A 20,351-nucleotide genomic window follows, 5' to 3' on the forward strand; every position below is an offset into this window, starting at 1 on the left:
TCTAATTTTCTAAGCTGCAGAAATAATTTTCTTTCCTGATTTCAGAGAAACAATACTGGCTAAACAATATATGAAATGGCTATTTTCTTTTCTTAGAAGTATGCTAAATTCTAATTTTATGGTATGTTCACTACTGTCACAGTGTAGTAGCTGGATATGGGCATGCACCATAGGAATAAATACAAAGAACACTTGTCATTTCCTGGAACGAATTAGTATGTTTTTAGTTGTACTTGTAGTAAAGTTTTCTTTGTATACAGTGCGTAACCAATCTACAATAATGCATCTAACATGTCGTGTAAAGAGTAATTAGTTTTATCTAGTAGTAACAAATCACCATAATTAACCTTTTTACTGTCACAATTGGGCCGAGATAAAAAAAAAAAAAATGCCTGTATTATGGTGTAGACATTGTTTATAAAGCTTGTGACATCTAAGAGACGTAATGTGAACGTGCTACAGGATTATGTAGGAGCACACTGCAAACTTTTTTAATGTATTACATATACTATCCTTACTTCTTTAAGTGCCCAAAGACAGCGTTATACACACAGGTAATTGCCAATGATGCACCAATGAAAACTTCCTCAGAGAGATATTTCAGTTCAAATTGATACCCCGTAAGTATACCGTCTACCCACACATCTTGGGTGTTGTCATAAATATTTAGGGAGTCGAGACTTCTCAGAAGACAATGAAAAACTTTCAACATCGCTGAAAATCGTCTGTTTTGCTATAGGACGCTCGGGTTAGTACACAACTCATGACGTCACTGGAACTAATGCCAAAAGATGGCGCTGTATGCTGTGGTTTAGAATGCAGATTAGCAGACGACAAAATTCTTCGTCAAAAAGTCCCTCAAATAGTACTTTTGAGATGAAATGTTTGTTTCAAACATGGTTCTCGTGAAAATAGATAACATTACAAAAGAGAAAATGCAAAGTTGTACCTAGGCTTGGTGGTTACTCTTTAAGTCTTCGTGATCATGGAGGTTATCTGTTCCTCCTATCCTGGTCTTGGTATCATCCATCAAAATTTGTAATTTGTAATGTAAAATCAACACTAAGCAATTTAAAGGTACACTTTTCATGATCTCATACATACACAAAGAATATTACATGGAAGTTTCTTTTAGTACACCAATTAAACAACAAACCAGTTTGGATGGTACCTTCTGCTTTAATTACCAACAGATGTTCATCGCAGTGGCAAGCAAAAATGAATGGTTAAAAGAGTTACTCTTGTCTTTAAGTATGTGTTAATAATGGTGAAAAGTCAGATAACTAGCACCTAGAATATCTGTTTATCAATTCTTGGGAAAATCTTGAAATTGGTCTGCTCACCTGTATCGTCCTGGAAACGGAGGAGTGTGAGGCGATAACCTTGGAGGGGACCGTTCATGGCATCTGGTGGTGGAGGACCCCACTGGATTTGGAGAGAGCCCACATTTCCACCCGAACACTTCACAGCTTGCGGAGGCGAAGACGGTTCTGTGAAGAGATGTAATATTACATTCCATGTTTTATGGTGAGGAAATATTTTCTAATTAGTTCTTCATGGCCAAACTCATAAATTAAACATTTTGGAAACTAAATATACACCGAGGCTACATCGAAGACATATGTTTGAAAGTCATAATAAATGTCTCCATTAATAAAGTGATTCAAAATTTCCAGGGTATGTATAGAATCTCTACTGCTTGGCGAACAGATCTTTTTTCATTCGATCACATGGTAGTACGGCTTTGATGAGCTTTCAAGCCTATCACAAAATGCTCATACTAGGATCTGACATCCTCTACCACCCAACAGGTAGAACAATACATACAAATTAGCCAGCAATAATTAATTTAATATATTCCGTTAGGTTTCATATTGTTTTATCTTACTATGATTAGCTTGAAACTAAACTATATTTCACATAACACATCTTTGCGAAATGTCAAAGGGCGCTACATCTACATGATGCACAGTAAATGATGAGCTGCATATTCATTTAAAAACCACTACTATATATTTCAATTATGGTCCCATTTTAGCCACCTTTGTTAGGCCAATTCAGGAAATTGCAAAATATCAAGAGCTGGTTAACGTGAATGGTATTTTGTTGTTTTGCTCTGTATACATTCCATGGGCAAGTTTAAGTGCTTCTCATAACTTATCAAATATATATATATTTTTTTTTTTTTGTGAACTGCTTAAGTAGTCCAGTGAAAGATAACTGTAAGTGATGGATCTAAGAGATAATGTCGATGAGGACTATCTAACCACCCATCGTCAGAACCAATCAACTCCCTCATCTCCATCTTTGCTATAGGACGCTCGGGGTTGGCACTAGGTCTCTGGGCCTAGTATCTTCATCAAATATGACAATTTTCCTATACCTTTTCTCTTGAAGCAAGTCAGTAGCCGGCAAATATTTCCCTCTTTGCTTACTGGCATGCAACACAGAAACAGACCTACATTACTATAACAGTGGCAATAGTACATTTCTTTCCAGTGTGATCTATGGGAGGGTCCAAGGATAATTACTGGCTGCTGATGGACTGTAATGAAAAATATATTTCAGGGCTGCAGTGCTAGGCAACGATTGCCATGAAACAAGACTGACAAGTGGTAAAATGGAGTTCATTAACCTTATCAACACAATCATATCACTGCTGCCACCATTTTCAACATCACCAGGTTACTATGGAGGTAGAAAGCCCTTAACAGTCATGTCCTCCATGGAGCTTGAAGCTATAGAACATGATGACAAACTAAAGAAGACCACAGCATAATGAGGAACATTATGCTGTGGTTTTGGAATGTTTTAGATAGTGAGGTGGCGTGGTCATGGAATGTCCACTTGTTTTGGTACTATGCTTGTCAAAATGTCAACAATCTTGGAATTCTGTTGGATGGAAGTAGATGGGGAGGGTGTTGCAGGACAACATGATCCTGGTTCAACGTTTACAAAATATAATTAGACGAATACAACTGGACAGCTAAATGAATACTCACTGTCTTCAGCAGTACGGACGAGGAGTGCTGGTGAGAGGGGGCCACTCCCATGACTGTTGAAGGCTTGCACCACGATGGCGTACTGTGTCCACGCGTGCAACCCAGCCAGCTGTACACGACCACCTGTCAGACTGCTGCTGCCGCTGGTTCCGACTACTGGTGCCCCGCTTCCACCGCCTCCACTACTGTGGCTTCCACTTACGCCGCCGCTACCTCCTCCCACTCCAACCACTCCAACGGAATTGGTCCCTGCCAAACTCATGCCGACAGTGGTGAAGTTGAAGGAACCCTCAGTGCCAACGCTATGAATAAGAAACAAGAGGAGGAAGAATTAGTTAATTGTGGCCTGTACTATGAACAAGCCTCATCTTTGAGGGAGATCCCAGGGGTGAAAGTGTACTCCCTTCTGCCACATAAGCATGACCCGAATTAACCCAGACATGTTCTTGCATGTCTGGGTATATACAAAGAAAGCTTGGTGTGAGTGTGAATGCAGTAGGAAGAAATTAGGTCGTTTGGTTAAGATGAATGAGTTCAGGGAAACATAATGATGAGGATGAAGACAAACATAAGATTTATATTAGGGGAATGCTATGAAAACAATACCAGTGCAAATTTAATGATAAAGCTAATAACAAGTAATGGCAGCTACAACATTTCCTTCATTTCCTGGTGCTTTTGCTAGTTTTATATTTCAGAGTTATACACTTCTCATAGAATTCAATGGAGCCTGAGTGGCAAAATCACTCTCGTAGACCAAACATGGAGCGTCTGCCATTGAGCTCCCATAATACACACACACACGACGGCCGAAGTGACAGCGAAGTTTGGAACTCCAGGAAAACTTCAAATTTCGTCGATCTCAACGACGAGGGGGTACCTTTGTTGTACTAGTAGGGAAGGGAAAAACTCGTGGTGTAGTGGGAAGGTGAAGAAAAGGAGAAAGGGAGGGATTACTGAGTAAAATGGAAGGAAATGTGGAGGGAGACGAACGGGCTCCCCCGGACGTCAGAAGAATTGTCAACAAAAGGGCTGCAGACGACGCAGGTGAAGTCGAAAATATCAGTAAAGGCACTAAAATTAGAAATATAGATGAGAACAGCACAATAGAAAGTGGAGATAATAATTTTCATGGATTTAATGAGGGAGGGGATGCCAACCTCCCCCGATTAGCAAGTCTAGAGGAAAAACTAGAGAAAATGAACGGACACGGATTACTCAAAGAGTTGATAAATTGGAAGAACTACAAAAGGAGAACCAAAACCTAAATAAATTGAAGAATTAAAAAGACAGTTAAAAGAAGTAAAAGATGAGAATGAGGAATTAAAGAATAATAATAAAGAGAATAAAGAGTCCATAGCAGAAGAGGTACAGGGTTGGAGAAAAGGCCAAGAGAACAACAAAATGTGTGTGTGTATGTGTGTGTGTGTGATTCACCATGGTCTTGGATTACGTGTTGGATGAGAGCTCAGAGCTCGTATAACCGATCTATGGGTAATACTGTGACCTTACACGCATGCACACACCCAACTCCCCGCCCACGAGAGATGGAGTAACACTCCGGAGCGAAGCGATACTGAAATTATTTCAGCCGGGGGGGGGGGGGGGTCGAACTCGGACTGCCGTAGTAGCAGGCGAGAACTCTAACCACAGCGCCATGAGGTGTGTGTGTGTGTGTGTGTGTGTGTGTGTGTGTGTGTGTGTGTGTGTGATTCACCATGGTCTTAGATCACGTGTTGGACTCATGATCGACAGTTATTAACCTCCCGGATGAGAGCTCAGAGCTCGTATGGCCAATCTGTGGGTAATACTGACCTTACACGCACACACACCCCAACCCCCCGCCCACGAGAGTTGGAGTAACACTCCGTAACGAAGCGATACTGAAATTATTTTAGCCCTGGGCGGGAGTCAATCCAGGACAGCTGTAGTAGCAGGCGAGAATTCTAACCACAGCGCCACGAGTGTGTGTGCGTGTGTATGTGTGATTCACTATGATATTTGGATCACGTGTTGGACTCGTGATTGACAGCTATTTCCCTCCCGGGAGAGAGCTCAGAGCTCGTAAAACCGATCTATGGGTAATGCTGTGACCTTACACGCACACACATACACCCAACTCCCGGCCAACGAGAGTTGGAGTAACGACCCGAAGCGCAGCGATACTGAAATTATCTCAGCCCTGGGCAGGATTCGAACCCGGATCGCCGTTTTGACAATCGGGGACTCTATCAACCGCGCAACCGAGTCGTGTGTGTGTGTGTGTGTGTGTGTGTGTGTGTGTGTGTGTGTGTGTGTGTGTGTGCGTGTGTGTGTGCGTGCGTGTGTGTGTGCGTGTGTGTGTGTGTGTGTATGTATTTACCTAGTTGTATTTTACGGGACGAGAGCTATGCTTGTAGTGACCCGTTTTCGTATCTCTCCGCATCCAGTTTATTCTCAAATCGTGTTTAGTTTCGACACTCAGTGTTTCTCCGTTTAGTTTGTTCCATACATCATTCACTCTATGTGGGAAGCTATTATTTTTCAGGTCTCTTCTGTAACCGTCCTTCTTTAGCTTCTTTTCGTGTCTTCTTGTTTCTCTTTTGTCCCACTTTAATAAGTCATCTCTATCGAGAATTACCATCCCTTTCATAATTCTGTAAATGGTCAACAAATCACCTCTTTCTCTTCTCAGTTCCAGTGTTGATAGATGTAATTTCTCAAATCTTTGTTCGCATGTGTGTGTATGTTGTATATCACAATTTCAATATAAAGTGTGTGAATAAACAGGGAATTGAAAAATATTCTTATTTTCACCCAAATCAGCCATTATCCATAGAGCGAGGTGGTTAGGCGGGGGATGGCAAGATATTTATCCTTTTTAATTGTCCCACCACACGCGTTCCTTAGAATCCTTCCCACTTAAACTTTGCAAAGACTACACCTAATCACTTTCTCAATAAAACCATCAGTTCATATCCAGTCCACTCATCTTATGGAACAGGTCATCACCTTAGTCTACACTTTATCTGATAATCATATAATTCCGACTGTCGTCCCCGGATTCGAACTAAGGCTCGCGAAATTACGAAGCTGACGCTTTTACCACTAGGCTACCGGTTGTCTAAAATCGTTCAACCTGGGAATGAATCTACTCCCGAGGAATTAAGTCGACTGCTAACTGCCGTCCGTACTTATATTTTACGAAGAATTAACAACACACGTAGCTTCGTGGTTAAGCTAGTACGTTTCCTTTGTGGACTTTTCGTCGTTGTCATACCTGAATAGGATCACCAGTGACGGTGTAGTCAATCAAATAATTCCGACTGTCGTCTCCGGATTCCAACCAAGGCTCGCGATTACGAAGCTGATGCTTTTACCACTAGGCTATTGGTTGTCTAAAATTCTTTAATCTGGGAATGAATCTATTCCCAAGGAATTAAGTAGATTGCTAACTGCCGTCCGTACTTATATTTTACGAAGAATTAACAACACTCGTAGCTTTGTGGTTAAGCTGGTACGTTTCCTTTGTGGACTTTTCATCGTTGTCATACCAGAATAGAATCACCAGTGACGGTGTAGTCAATCAAAAATTTCCGGCGCTTTTACTCGTTAGGCTATCGGTTATCCGAGAGCAATAGTCGGAATTATTTAATTGACTACACCGTCACCTGTAATTCGATTCAGGTATGACAACGACGAAAAGTCCACAAAGGAAACGTACTAACTTAATCACGAAGCTAAGAGTGTTGTTAATTCTTCGTAAAATATAAGTACGGACGACAGTTAGCAGTCGACTTAATTCCTCGGGACTAGACTCATTCCCAGGATGAAGGATTTTAAACAACCGATAGCCTATTAGTAAAAGCGTCGGCTTCGAAATCTTGCGAGCCTTGGTTCGAATCCGGGGACGACATACGGAACTATTTGATTGACTACACCGTTACTGTTGATTCTATTCAGTTATCTAATGATATTGATAAAAACAATGAAAAATAACTATTGGAAGGACTCACTTGTGTTTACGGTAGCCAACGTGGTAACCTTGCAGAGAACCGTGGATGGACTCGGAGGCAGGAGCCTTCCAACGAACCTCAATGGTTGTTGGAGATGACTCGACAATCTCCACGTCTCGCGGAGGTCCTGAGGGTGCTTCTCCGTCAGTGTTGACCTATAAATGACGTTGAGAATATAGTTATAATATATCACATGGGTAAGACATATAGCATTATCCTAATATGGATTACACTTTTTACTGAATGTGGCAATGTCATCAACGTGGAAGAGGTGTTAAGTATTAACGGTGAGGAAGAGATATTGCATATGATATATAATGCGGAAGAAATGTCATACATTACTTACTTGGAGTACCTATACCACATGTAGGAGAGCGGCCAAACGCAGAGTATGGATCCAATATATCGTTAATTATATTGGATCCCATACTCTGCGTTTGCCCTCTCTCCTACAGTGCTGTTACAGTCGTTGCTACTTTTACTCACCTATACCATATACATCTCATGTTTTTCCTTCACGTCTCCAAGTCGTCTCTTCAAAGATTTTGTGTGAGAACAATTGTAAGTGTGGAGATGTATTATTTTAGATGTCATGTTTATCTACACGTGTTTTGTATATGCATGTGTATGTGCCCATAGATCTCCCATATAAAGGGGTTTTCATCGAGTCAAATTACACTCCTACACCGAAATCCCACGGGTCCATCCCTCCCATTTCAGTACCTCAAGGATGGAATAGTCCACCTCCCCCGCCATACTAATTGAGTCAAACACAGTGCAGTGAGGTACAATTTATTTACAGTAGAGCATAACAGCTGAAGCTGGTTTACCACCACCACTTTACTTTAGGGTAATGCCCCACCTCCTTTTTCCAATCATCTATGGGGCAGATATGGGGATCATCCTTTAGGGCTGTGTCACCCATCAATATATTAACACACTCCCTCCACTTATTCCTACCTTTTGCAATCTCTCTTCCCTGCTCCAGTCATGCAATACATACATCGAAAACACAGTTAATCTCACCCAGCTGATCAAGGACCATTCATACTCAGGTTCTAGCAAAGGAGTTAATTTCCAAAGCCTGATCATTAGTTAGTTAAGCCTTCCGAGGGCTACGGGTAACTTAACTCTTCTATCAATTGACTGTATGTTATCTTGCATGCTCGTCACTGTGTAGTGTGTAGTCATTTGTACATCCGGCACCAAAAATTAATTTCAACATATCACATATGTTTACGTCTACAAAACTGGTAGCTCTGTGGAGAGGCGGAATCACGACTTCCAACTACACTCGTACTATGGGTGGCAAACTGCTGTTAATGCGGCAGGCGGCAGCCAATATGAATCAAGCCCTGACTCCACTCAACTTTGTGGATGTAAACATGCGTGGTACATGGGAACAAGTTTTTGGCACCGGGAATACTATCGCTAGCACTTATGGTACACTGTTTGGACAGTCGCTCGTGGAAGCAGGGCGTTTGTTTACATGATAGTGAAACAGTGCGAATGGTCCGGAGCAAACGCCATTGTAATGACCAGTTTATAATTTTCGGATATCTGCTATATCTATAAAGTTGATACAATATGTGTGTGTAGAAATGATATTGATATGACGAAAAAATCATCATTGACCAATATCAACAGCAGTCAAGTGGTGATTGGTGGCTAGTAGTGTGAATACGAGGGCGGGTACCTGCTGAATGACTACTGTAGGCAGATCTGTCCATGTGAAGCCGTATTTTGCTACGAAAGGAGCACAAGGCTGGGATTCCTTAAATGGCGTGAGATGTGTGGATGAGACGTAAATAAGTCACTTTTTTATGAGTGTTTTAAACAAATTTCATCTTATCGTGACCCCTCCCCCCAAAAAACAACAACAACAACGAGCTTTATGCAATTAAGTTTGAACAATTATATAGGTTGTTAAAAATGGCAAGACTTCTAGATGGACAACTATTACAAGTAGAGTTCCTCAGGGTTCCGTTATCGAGCCACTTCTATTCATAGTATTTATAGACTGAAATCTATTGTCTCCAAATTTGCTGATGATACAAAACTGTTCGGAATGGCTAATGAAAATTAACACAATAAATGTAAGGTTACGCACATAGGCAAAAATAGCAATAAGTACGATTACAAGTTATTTTGAAATTCGTGAACAAAACTGAGTAGTGAAAAGGACCTCGGCGTAATTATCAGTAATGATCTCAAATCATCTAAGCAGTGTATTTCTGCCTCAGAAAAAACAAATAAGATTCTAGGACTGATTGCACGATCTTTTGATTTTAAAAGTCCATATTTAGAATATGATATATCTGTATCGTCACCGAATCTCATTAAAGACATTGACAGATTAGAAAAAAGTACATCTATGAGCCACAAAACTAATTCCAAATATCAGAAATAAATCATATGAAAATCGACTAAAACATATGAATCTATTTTCCCTAAAAAAGCGTAGACTCAGGGGTGATTTGATACAGGTCTTTAAGATTCTAAAGGGAATTGACAACATCAAAAGTGACGAAATTTTCACACTGAATGCGAATCAGACAAGAAATAATGGTCTCAAACTGCCAGGGTAGATTTAATTTGGAAGTGGGTTGAAACAACTTCACCAACCGTGTAGTAATGAATGGAATAAACGTCCTGCAGAGGCAATGCAATGTAGTACAATTCGAAGTTTGAGGTTCCTTTAGATAAGCACCTAAGCAATATGCAGTAATGTCTGCCATTTTTTTGTTATTATTATCTATCTGTTTATTTTTTGTTATTTATTTATTTATTTATTTATGTGTTGTTTATGATGATTTATTTTTATTTTTGTTTGCTTATTATTAATCATTATCTATTTACTTATTTTATTCATTTATCAACTTTTTTATTTATTTTTTATTTCCTTATTTTTCCGCATCCTACCTAGTTATGGACCAAAAGGTCTCCTGTCGACATGGTCTTCCTTTGTAATATTCTATTCTCACTTGTCGAGGTAATACAATGTTAAAAGTCGTTAAGGACCACCGAATTCAATTTGCTCGGGGAGCTAAAATGAATTGTACGGTTGTTAGGGAACAGTCCTTATAGAAATTAGTGTCATTAATGGAGTTCGTATGAACGACTCAACGATTATCCATAATAACATCGCATAGCTTTATTACGCTCGGCCGCCCATAGGGGATGGTAGGGCAGAATCACACTATATCACTGAAATAGAGTTGCCAGTAATTATAATGTTTGATGGCAAAAGCACTGAGCTCGCGTCTGTATTCATATAATTAATACATACATACATACATATACCAAGGCTTTTTCCCCCTTACAAGGGAGGTAGCCAAAAAGAAAAAGGCATGAAATCATCCCACCCAATCCATCCCTAAATACACTCCACTCCCCTACACCCTCCCTCTTATCTTAGCACCTCCTGGATGACGGGTCACCCCCGAACCCTGTCCATTGCCCTGGGTCAAAGCAGTGTCGCATGGCACAGCACATCCACAGCATGGCCGCTTCATTAAATCGGCGACCCCCCCTTCTCCGCCCCCATGCAAATAGAATAATCATCAGTATTATAATACTGATGATTATTTATTCTCTACATAAATATTAGTTTCACTGTATGATATGAACACCCTGTTCAAATGTCAATGACATGTTAGACACATCAATTTATGATTCTACATTTTGCTAAGTCGATGCGTCCTGACCTTGTACCCCATCAGTGAGGGTGAAATCTACGAATTTACCACGGTAAATAAATAATGGATAAAATGAAGCTTTCATCCAACAATGTCTATTAAGCAATACAATACCAATTACCTCATGCAATCTGCCTGACATAAACTCGTTTCACAAGTACTGATTTTTCGCTGTTCGCCGTCCACGACGCGACGTTGTCTCTTAAATAATCATAGGTGTCTATGGACACTTGCACATTTCACGACCACGTGTGAAAGGGTCCATAGATACACCCATGATTATTTGAGATCACATCGTCGTGTCGTGGACGGTGCAAGACAAAAAGTCGATACGTATGAAACAAGACTTAAAGGATATGTTCCTCACAAGGCTTGCATTTCTCTGGAACATTTCCCACGTGATTTGCAACGTGTTTGGATGAATCTTCATCCTCAGAGTCGAAGATGGGACGATAGTGGAAGGCTGGTTAACGGCACAAAATCACATTGCCCTTCTTCAGAATTTTTTCCTTCGCATCCCTATGGGAAAAGAACCACCAGTTTCCTGCAGGATTATTGCCTAGTTCACATGAGAGTATTCCATGAGTAGTTTGCAATTCAGGAGAACCTACAACTCCTACAGTGGCCCAGCAAGGATTGTGAAAACTCTATTGTGAATCCTATTGTAAAAATAAGGAAAAATGTGGTGAATACGTTGGAAGACGAAGAGAAGAGGACAGCGGTTGTTTTGATGGTCCACGTTTAACGCGTGTAGGAAATGCTCCGGAGGAAAGCACACTTTGTGAGGAACATGTCCTCTATGTCAGACACCCTTGTGAGGTAATTGATAAAGGAGGTGGATGAACCTACTACTGAATACTTTATATTTTATTACTCAATAGACTGTTGTATACAAACTTAATTTTTATCCAATGTTTTCGTGCTCATCGATGGGTAATAAAATTAGGACGCAGCAATATGTAAAATCGTCTATTGATGTCACTAACATGCCATTGACACTTTAACAGGGTGTTCATATCATGTGATGAAAACTCATATTTATGTAGAGAATATATAACAGATGATTATTTTATGTGCAATTAAATTGGTTAAAAACACTTATAAAAATGGGTCACATTCACGCCACAGACAGACTCTTACGCCGTTTACGGTGACAGACCTGTGCATCTATCTACATTAGTCAAGCAGCAGGTAACGCCCACTACTCATAACTAACCACCACTTGACTGCTGTTGGTTCTGGTCAGTGATTATTTATTGGTCTTGTCAATATCATATCTACGCACACACATCGCATCAACTTCACAGATATGGTGGAAATTCCGAATATGGTAAACTGTTCATTATAATGATGTTTGTTCCGAACTTCCGACCCATTTGCATTGTTTCACTACCCTATAAACAAAACCATAAGCTTTGCTTCACGCTCTCCCTTTTCAACTACTAATTTTGTAAAAAAAATTGTATATATGTATGTCTAAATTGTATTTCATATTGTTGAATAAACCTTAACTAAACTACACCACTGTTACATCTATTCCCGTCACGAGCGACTGTCCAACAACTGTGCTGCCGATAGTACATTGACTTCCGCGTTTGTTTATTTCACTCGTTCCCATTTTCTATTTTCCTCAAACTTCTTCTTTCCCAACTCTTTTATTATCATTCTGTTTTTTGTTCTTATTATTTATCATTTATGTCTGGTTACAATTGAGTCTACCATTCCATTTTGAGAACTGTACCTTTTCACCTTTGTTTTAATCCTATGTTTTTTTGTTTTTTCCACTAATGATATTAATACTCTTCGCCGCTCATATATCTATAAAGGCTGGTCATATTTTCATTCATCAAGCCAGAAAATAGAAAATAGTAACAAAAATCACACTCACAAATCAGTACGTTGTCTTTAGTTTCTATAAGCCACAACTAGGTAAACAAATAAACAAGTAGATAAAATACTGAATAAATAAAACAAAAGCACACTCGCGCGCACATACACACACACACACACACACACACACACACACACACACACACACACACACACACACACACACACACACACACACACACGAGATAAAACGAGATATGAAGACGAGACTCTACGAGCATAGCTCCCCTTCCCGTAAAATACAACTAGGTAAATACTAGGTAAATACACAATTTTGATTTCATGTTTCATACAAAGCATCTCTCAACATTCATAATAAAAGACAAATCCAATTTGCCAGTGGATAAGACGCGTTTTCTCATAGAAAAGTATAAACAATTAATTTATGTTTAAGGCGCCCGTTTTTTGGATCGGAAACGAGACTCCGAAGTCAAGAAACATCTTGTCAAAAAGAAAGCTTAATTCTCACAACCTATTAGTGCACACGGCAAATTTATTGATGGAGTAAGTAATGGCTTACGGTACATTACAATATATCAACCAATGAAAGTTCAGATCATCCCCATGTACCTCCTTCCTCAGCATACATAAACTACACTAAATATATATTTCACACTAAATATATATCTTATATTATTGAACGACTGTTATTATTAAGAAACACCACTTAATACTTAAAATTTAATAAATAAATACAAATATTAAAAGAATGTTTACCAAGTTCACTCATGCGCAGTCATTCCGTGACATTTAGATCTAAGGTATATGACATAGTCTACCCCAGTATTCACTGTACTTGGATGCATATAATCATGTGTATGCCCACAAAACTACTCTAAAACCACTTTCAATAGATATATTGAAACAAAATGAAATAGCTGAAATATTCATGTAAATAAAAATGCATCTTATATGGAAGTGCGTCTTATCCATTGGTAAATACGGTAATTGTAAAAGTAAGGAAAGAAAGAAATAAAACTCGAGTTCGTGGTAATAATTCATTGCAGTATATCATGCTGGATACTGGTTAAAATAAATGTCATATAAAACAATTAGATATATACATGTTTTTTCGTCTTCCGTATTAATTTGATGAAATACGTCCAGTGAACATGGTTGCTACAAGATATATAATAAAAACCACATGCTCTTCACACAACAATTCAGAACACTTAAGTCTAAAACAATATATATATCTGGAGCACATGCAAAAGTTTCATTCCTCTAACCCTTCATCAAGAGGCAATGGCATTGTACTCAAATTTCCAGCTTTCACCAGATTTTAAATTGCTGTTCCAAGAGTTTTTGGTCTTGAAAATAGGGTTAAATCCACTCTCAAGTATTACCCAATAATATTAAGATTATTTTTGGTCTGGTCTCAGCCATGTAGATAAAGGGTTATAGAGCAATGTAAAGAGTCGGTCGGACAGACAACACAAGTTCTGTTGTCATCATTATCATCAGCAGCAGCAGTAGGGGAGGGTGAAAAGGCTGAATCCTCACCCCCTGAACATGAAGAAGACACAGAAGTTTGTCAAGAAAAAGAGAACAGATGACATGCGCCTGACGCCACAGCCAGACTTCAGAGGACTCGGTAGAAGCACCTGCAATTAGCAGACATCTCTCAAGTTTCGAATAGTCTGATCCTCTTCCATAATTGAACATGTTTGGGATGAAGATACTCAAGAACACTCCAATGGATTAACAGGGTTGTAATCAAGTGTGAGTTCTCTTATTTTGACTGAAGAAATTTTTATGAGACAACTAATATTCTTCATCTGATAATGGCTATCATCTTAATTTTTGTCTTTGCATGAAAATACCAAAACAATATGATTTTTAGACCCAAACAAATTGACGGAATTTACAAAGAAAATTATAATTACAGGAGGTTCAAGTATATGATATATTTAGCTGAGGGTTACGGGGTAATGATTTTAAGTCCGATTAAGGGCCAAATATTTACAAGAAAGAAACAATATGTTTATAAAAATCTGGACCAGTAGTATTACAAAAATCAACTCCACTACACTGGGAGGGTGTTCAGTTCTAGCAAACTCTTAAGAATTGGTTGGATCATTATTGCTATGCGTCTTTCGACATGAGCAGTTTGATCTACATTTGACAACGCAAAGGTTTGTACGTGGTAGAGGAGGAAGTTACATCTTACTATGGTGTACTTGATGTCTTCATCCTAACAAGATGGGGTTATAGTGGTGGTATTGGTGCTGCTGCTGCTGCTAACATGGTAGGTTTAGCAAGGGCTATTCATCCGTCTTTTCACTATCTACTCAAGGGAATAAGGTAACTAACCAAATCAACTTGGCTGAAATTCACCCTCTTTTAACTCATTCATGTTCAACGGTTCTGACTTAATCAAGACAACTTTATTCAGGTCCATGAGGACCCTACAACAGGACTGAGAAAGTTCTTGTCCCGCATGATGTTCCCCAATCCGTTGTAATTAAATCTTTTAGCTGAACCCAATGACTCTTAGGTTAACCACAACTAAATACGCAAACTAGACTTAGATATAAACCCCTTCAGCCAAGTTAAGTCACAAGAGAATGGAAATTTGTACGAGACTCACCTGCAGAGGTTCAGATGGTTGAGACTGGCCAAGGGAATTGGCAGCCGAGACTCGAACGTGATACAACGTAGCAGGCACCAGCGGTGCTAACCTGGCACTTGTACTGTGGCCCTCGACCAGAACCTCGCCCTCGCCTGATGACCACACACCTGTTCGTGGAAGACCAAAGATTAAGGGACTTCGCGTAAAAGACTGCAAGGAGCTATTGCACCAGTTAACACATTTATTCTTTGGACCAAGCAACAGATTTTTAGCGCGAACACTTACGGTGTTGAAATTCTGAAAAGAAAAGAACAATATGGATATTCAATATTGTGTGAGGCCGATGAAGAGGAAAAGGATGAGGACAATAACGACAACAACAACACACTTTTTGTGGGTGAAGGAAACAATACAATGAACTATATTTTCAAGTTCAACAGAGCTCAGTGAGTACCACTCACCCTGTGCCACTTTGTAAGATACAATGTAGCTGTCCACTGGGGAGTGATGAGACCTTGGAGGCAACCAGGACACCACCAAAGACCGGGAACCAGTCTCAGACACGCGAAGTCCATGAGGAGGCCCCGGTACATCTGTAAGAAGAAAATATTAGTATCCACTCGTGAGGTCTCCTTCGGATCATTTTGGATGAAAACATTCTTGCACGCATGTTTGAGGTTATGGTTCAAATTGAAAATCTGAGTTTTCCTTTTTATTACAAATATTTACTTTAGCCTTCACTTCTGATCTTAGTATTTGGGTTATTTTACACTGCAGAAGGAGATTCTTGATAGATCCTTGATTACTACCGTACATAAGACCTCCGGGACTTTCATGACACTTGTACAACTTAAAATGACATAATATTCTTAAACACATTAATTTTCATTGACCGAAAAAAATACTAATATATTTTTGGTTTACTATCTTCCCTTTCCACTTTTAATCTCTAAAATGTGCCTTCCTTATCACCTTCTCTATTAACTATTTTTTTAAACAGGGGTCGAGGAAGTTTTCTTTTATTTTGGGTTTGAAGGTTGGGATTGTGACAACTGTACTTGGAGAAATTCACTATGAATAAGGTAACTTATATTCAAGTTAAATCAACATGGAATATGAAAAAATAAATCTGAAATTGAAACTACTGAACTATAAATCAAGATAATTAAATGTGAACTTAAAACAGTTGCTTGGTATTCAAAATAATTAAACATCAATTTAAAATATGCAAATCCCTGCTTAAAATGACTAAATAATACAAATAGAAAAAATACTGTTTAGCAGTATTTCTAAATTTAACAGTTATTCTTGTAGTTACCTCTTCTGCGTTTCCAATATAGGACACCTTGCTGTGACATTCCGCAAATTATGTGATCTTTTCGGCGTTGGTATCTTCACCAAATACGATATATAAGTTCTACTACTGTTTCAAGTTGAAATTCACATATTTTGAATTAAGAGTTCAGTTGTTTTCTTTTGCTTTTTAGCTTGCAGGTGGAAAGCTGCAGTTTTTTCAATTTTTCTGAAGCTCTTTTATATATAGAACTGATTTTCATACCAAGGTACATCAGGTAATTTCATTCAACTTAAGGGCAGGGGAACAACTGAGACTCAGCGTAAGTCTCAGCTGCACAACCAAATCATTATTTAGCCTTTCCCACAAAATATGTACAGAACACAAAATTGTTGACGGGTTTTTGGTTATCGAATCCCCTACACTTGTGTGGCACAATTTTTGGTAACATTACTCACCTTGGACGACAAGCATGATGGTGAAGGTGTCTTGGCCGTAGGTATTGGAGGCCTTGCATGTGTAAGGTCCTGCCCCCTCAGTCTCTACCGACGTTAACAACAGCTTGCCCCTCACTCCTCCTGCCATTTCTTCCACCAGACTGTAAAAAAGGCTGATGAGTACACGCTTTTGCCTCAAGATTCACTGATTGATTTTGAAGATGTGTAAATGTGAAATGGTTCTCTCGGATATTAGAAGATAACAACTAGTAGATACCTATCGTTGGTTCCAATACAAAAATACTCAGGGGTGTAACAGAGTTGGGTGGTAATGGATATAATAGGGTGAGGTGGACATTAGACGGGTAAGGTCACTTAGAATCAGTTGGGTTGAGTTGGAGTGGGATGGGTTGGGATGGGCTAGCCTAAGCTGGTCTGGCGCTGTTCCGGGCTCTTCTGGGGTGTGCTGGGCTGTGCTGGAATTGGACTGGGCTGAGCTGGGCTTGCATGGCCTGGGCTTGGCTGAGCTGGGCTTAACTGGTTTGATCTGGGCTGGGCTGGGCTGGCTGAGCTGGGTCGGAATGGAAGGGACCAGACTGAACTGAACTTAGCTGGGCTGGACAAGGCTGAGCTGAGCTGGGGTGGAACAGGATGGGCTAGACTGGGTTTAGTTGGTCTGGGTTAGGTTTAAATATGTTCTAGGTTTACCTGTTGGCTTGAGGGACGGACCGGTCGTCCTTGGTCCAGAGGAGGGAGATCGGAGTATCACCTCGGGCCTCACACTCGAGGGTCACACTCCCTCCGCGTCTGACAGAGACGCGGGATTCGCCGGACTTGTCCAACACCGGCGGGGCTGCAGGAAGAAAGAATAGAATGAGGCACAGTTAGACCGAGCGGTAGCTCAGTGGATCCCTTGTCCAACTCATGAAAAAGTAGTCGTGAGTTCGATTCCCGGGACCCGCTGCGAGTTTGCTGCGTTGGTTCCCGATAGTCCTGGCCAGGTGGGGAAGAGACCTAATGTCGGGAAAAAAAACAAAACAAACTGCTTGCCAAAACTGACAGAGCTTTGCCCTAACAGGGTTTTCTCACTTTCCATTGCATGGGAGCGGGATGGTGATTTTTTCTTATTTTTTTTTAGTATTTCTAAACGGCGATTGTTATATGCTGAGTCAATGGTGTGAGTATAAGTACACTCACACACACACACACACACACACACACACACACACACACACACACACACACACACACACACACACACACATATATATATATCAGATAATTTTTCATGACCGTCGCGCAGAGGATTCGAACTTACCACCATCAGTGGCTTACCACCATCAGTGGCTTACCACCATCAGTGGCTGAGTGGGTTAAGACGACTGACAAAGGAGCCTCTTGGCATCAGAGCAGTAGGTTCGAATCCTCTGCGCGACGGTCATACAAATTCTCTGATTGATGTCGCTGTTCACTAGCGAATTTCTCATATATATATATATATATATATATATATATATATATATATATATATATATATATATGTATATATTGCTGGTAACCACTAAGGAAATCGGAAGAAAACAGTAATTACCAAGCGCTTTCGTGTAAATAAAGTATTCCCCAGAAGTTGTGTATTACACGAAAGCGCTTGGGAATTACTGTTTTCTTCCGATTTCCTTAGTGGTTACCAGCAAAATTTGTGGATCACGTGTTGTTTATAGTGATCTTTCTGCATATATATATATATATATATATATATATATATTTATACAATATATATATATATCTATATATATCAAATCAGCCACCCTGAGTCCACTGCTGAGTAAAGGTCTCCTTCATGGTATTTCATGATTCACACGACCGCGCCATCCTCTGTCATGTCACTCCTGCAAACTTCTCAATCCTACTCCACTATATCTTTCTTTGTCCTTACTTCTATAGTAGAACAGGAGGTGGCCATCTAGTAATTGTATCAGCTTTTCTTCCGCTCTTCGGACTTCGCTCAGTCCTACGATGTCCCACTTGATGTTGATCAGTTCTTCCATTAGACTCTCCAGCCTGTGGTCTTCTGAGAGGGTTTTTACGTTGTAAGTATAGATCTTCATTTTCTTCATGTTGTTTAATGTCCAAGGCTTGGATCTGTTTGGACAGTGTTTACTCACATTCGGTGGCACACTGCCCGTAAGCACATGAGGCAATGACGATGATCCAACATGAACGCCCGGTTTTGTTTTGTTTTTACTGTTCATGTTTGCTATGAAAGACTTTTTTGGCAGTAATCTCACCTCCATGCCAACTAGTTTCTGGTAAGATATTTCTGGTGTCACCTTGTTCATTATATTCGGTGAAGCCCTATATATCTATAGGGTGCCCAATGATCTACGCCGTCATTATGACGGTACCCCATATAGCTATGGGGAATTTCCCTGTTCGCCATCAGGGACGTGCCAGTCAGCAGTGGGTCCTGCGACTGTGTATGCGAGTTGCTTTTTGTCTGATCTTTCTTACAAAACCTGCTCGATATGGGTGACCCTGCAGAGATTTCCTCTCTATCGACATAGCTTTTGTAATCATCAAGATTCTCAAGCCTATCCACCATGTCAAGGTGTCAACTCTCGGATAAGATATACATATATATTCATATATATATATATATACATACGTATATATAGTATATATATATGTTATATATATGTATATATATATATATATACATACGTATATATAGTATATATATGTGTTATATATATATATATATATGTATATATATATATATATATGTATATATATATGTATATATATATATGTATATATATATATATATATATATATATATACAGTATATATTTATCATTTATATTTTTTATTTATTTATCTATTATTATTATTTTTTTTTTTTTGAGGGATGTATAATTTTCTCTTAAGTGTCTTTTCGGGGCACCATCTCATTAGTCCTCTGGAGACTTAATGTCGTTCCTGTTTAGGATGTAGGACGAAGCCTGTAGTTCTTCATGCGGGCAGGTGAATTCATAGATGACATTACTTCCTTTAAGTGGATCATGGTCACGTATTGGGTTATTTCGAAGGATAAGGTTTAACGTTTTGAAGATCTTGTAATTAACCGTCTCAACCTGTCTCCTAAAGTACGCACTACAATCCTAGTCTCAAATGCTAGTTTGATAAAACAGCATTACAGCATATGCACCACATCTATATATTCTCTCTATTGCAAGCATGACCTCTGTCCTCTTACCTTATATACGTAGCCCTATACCTGGATTAATTCAATCTTAGTACTTTCTACTCTTAATTCTACGCAACTCTACTATACACCACTTGACTCTTATTACCTTCTACCAATTCCTACCTCCACCCCTTTCACTTACTTAACATCACCCTGTACATCTTGACTTCTCCTCCCGTGCAAACAGGGTTAGTAGTGCCAATGAATTTTAGAATG

General features: G+C 39.5%; 1 protein-coding gene across 1 annotated transcript in view; it reads right to left on the reverse strand.

The window, feature by feature from the left end:
• LOC143019799 (cell adhesion molecule Dscam2-like) overlaps positions 1-20,351 on the reverse strand; it is a 655,538-nt gene that overhangs the window by 76,979 nt on the left and 558,208 nt on the right. Inside the window, exons 17-24 of the mRNA XM_076175783.1 lie at positions 17,597-17,741; positions 16,910-17,049; positions 15,619-15,750; positions 15,443-15,454; positions 15,176-15,324; positions 6,998-7,152; positions 3,003-3,304; positions 1,344-1,490 (exon numbers count right to left, since the gene is read on the reverse strand). Coding sequence (XP_076031898.1) covers positions 1,344-1,490; positions 3,003-3,304; positions 6,998-7,152; positions 15,176-15,324; positions 15,443-15,454; positions 15,619-15,750; positions 16,910-17,049; positions 17,597-17,741 — 1,182 coding nt within the window. The remainder of the gene's footprint in view (positions 1-1,343; positions 1,491-3,002; positions 3,305-6,997; positions 7,153-15,175; positions 15,325-15,442; positions 15,455-15,618; positions 15,751-16,909; positions 17,050-17,596; positions 17,742-20,351) is intronic.

Source organism: Oratosquilla oratoria, chromosome 38 (genome assembly GCF_046742065.1).
Source record: "Oratosquilla oratoria isolate Oo_2021 chromosome 38, ASM4674206v1, whole genome shotgun sequence".
NCBI lineage: Eukaryota > Metazoa > Arthropoda > Malacostraca > Stomatopoda > Squillidae > Oratosquilla > Oratosquilla oratoria.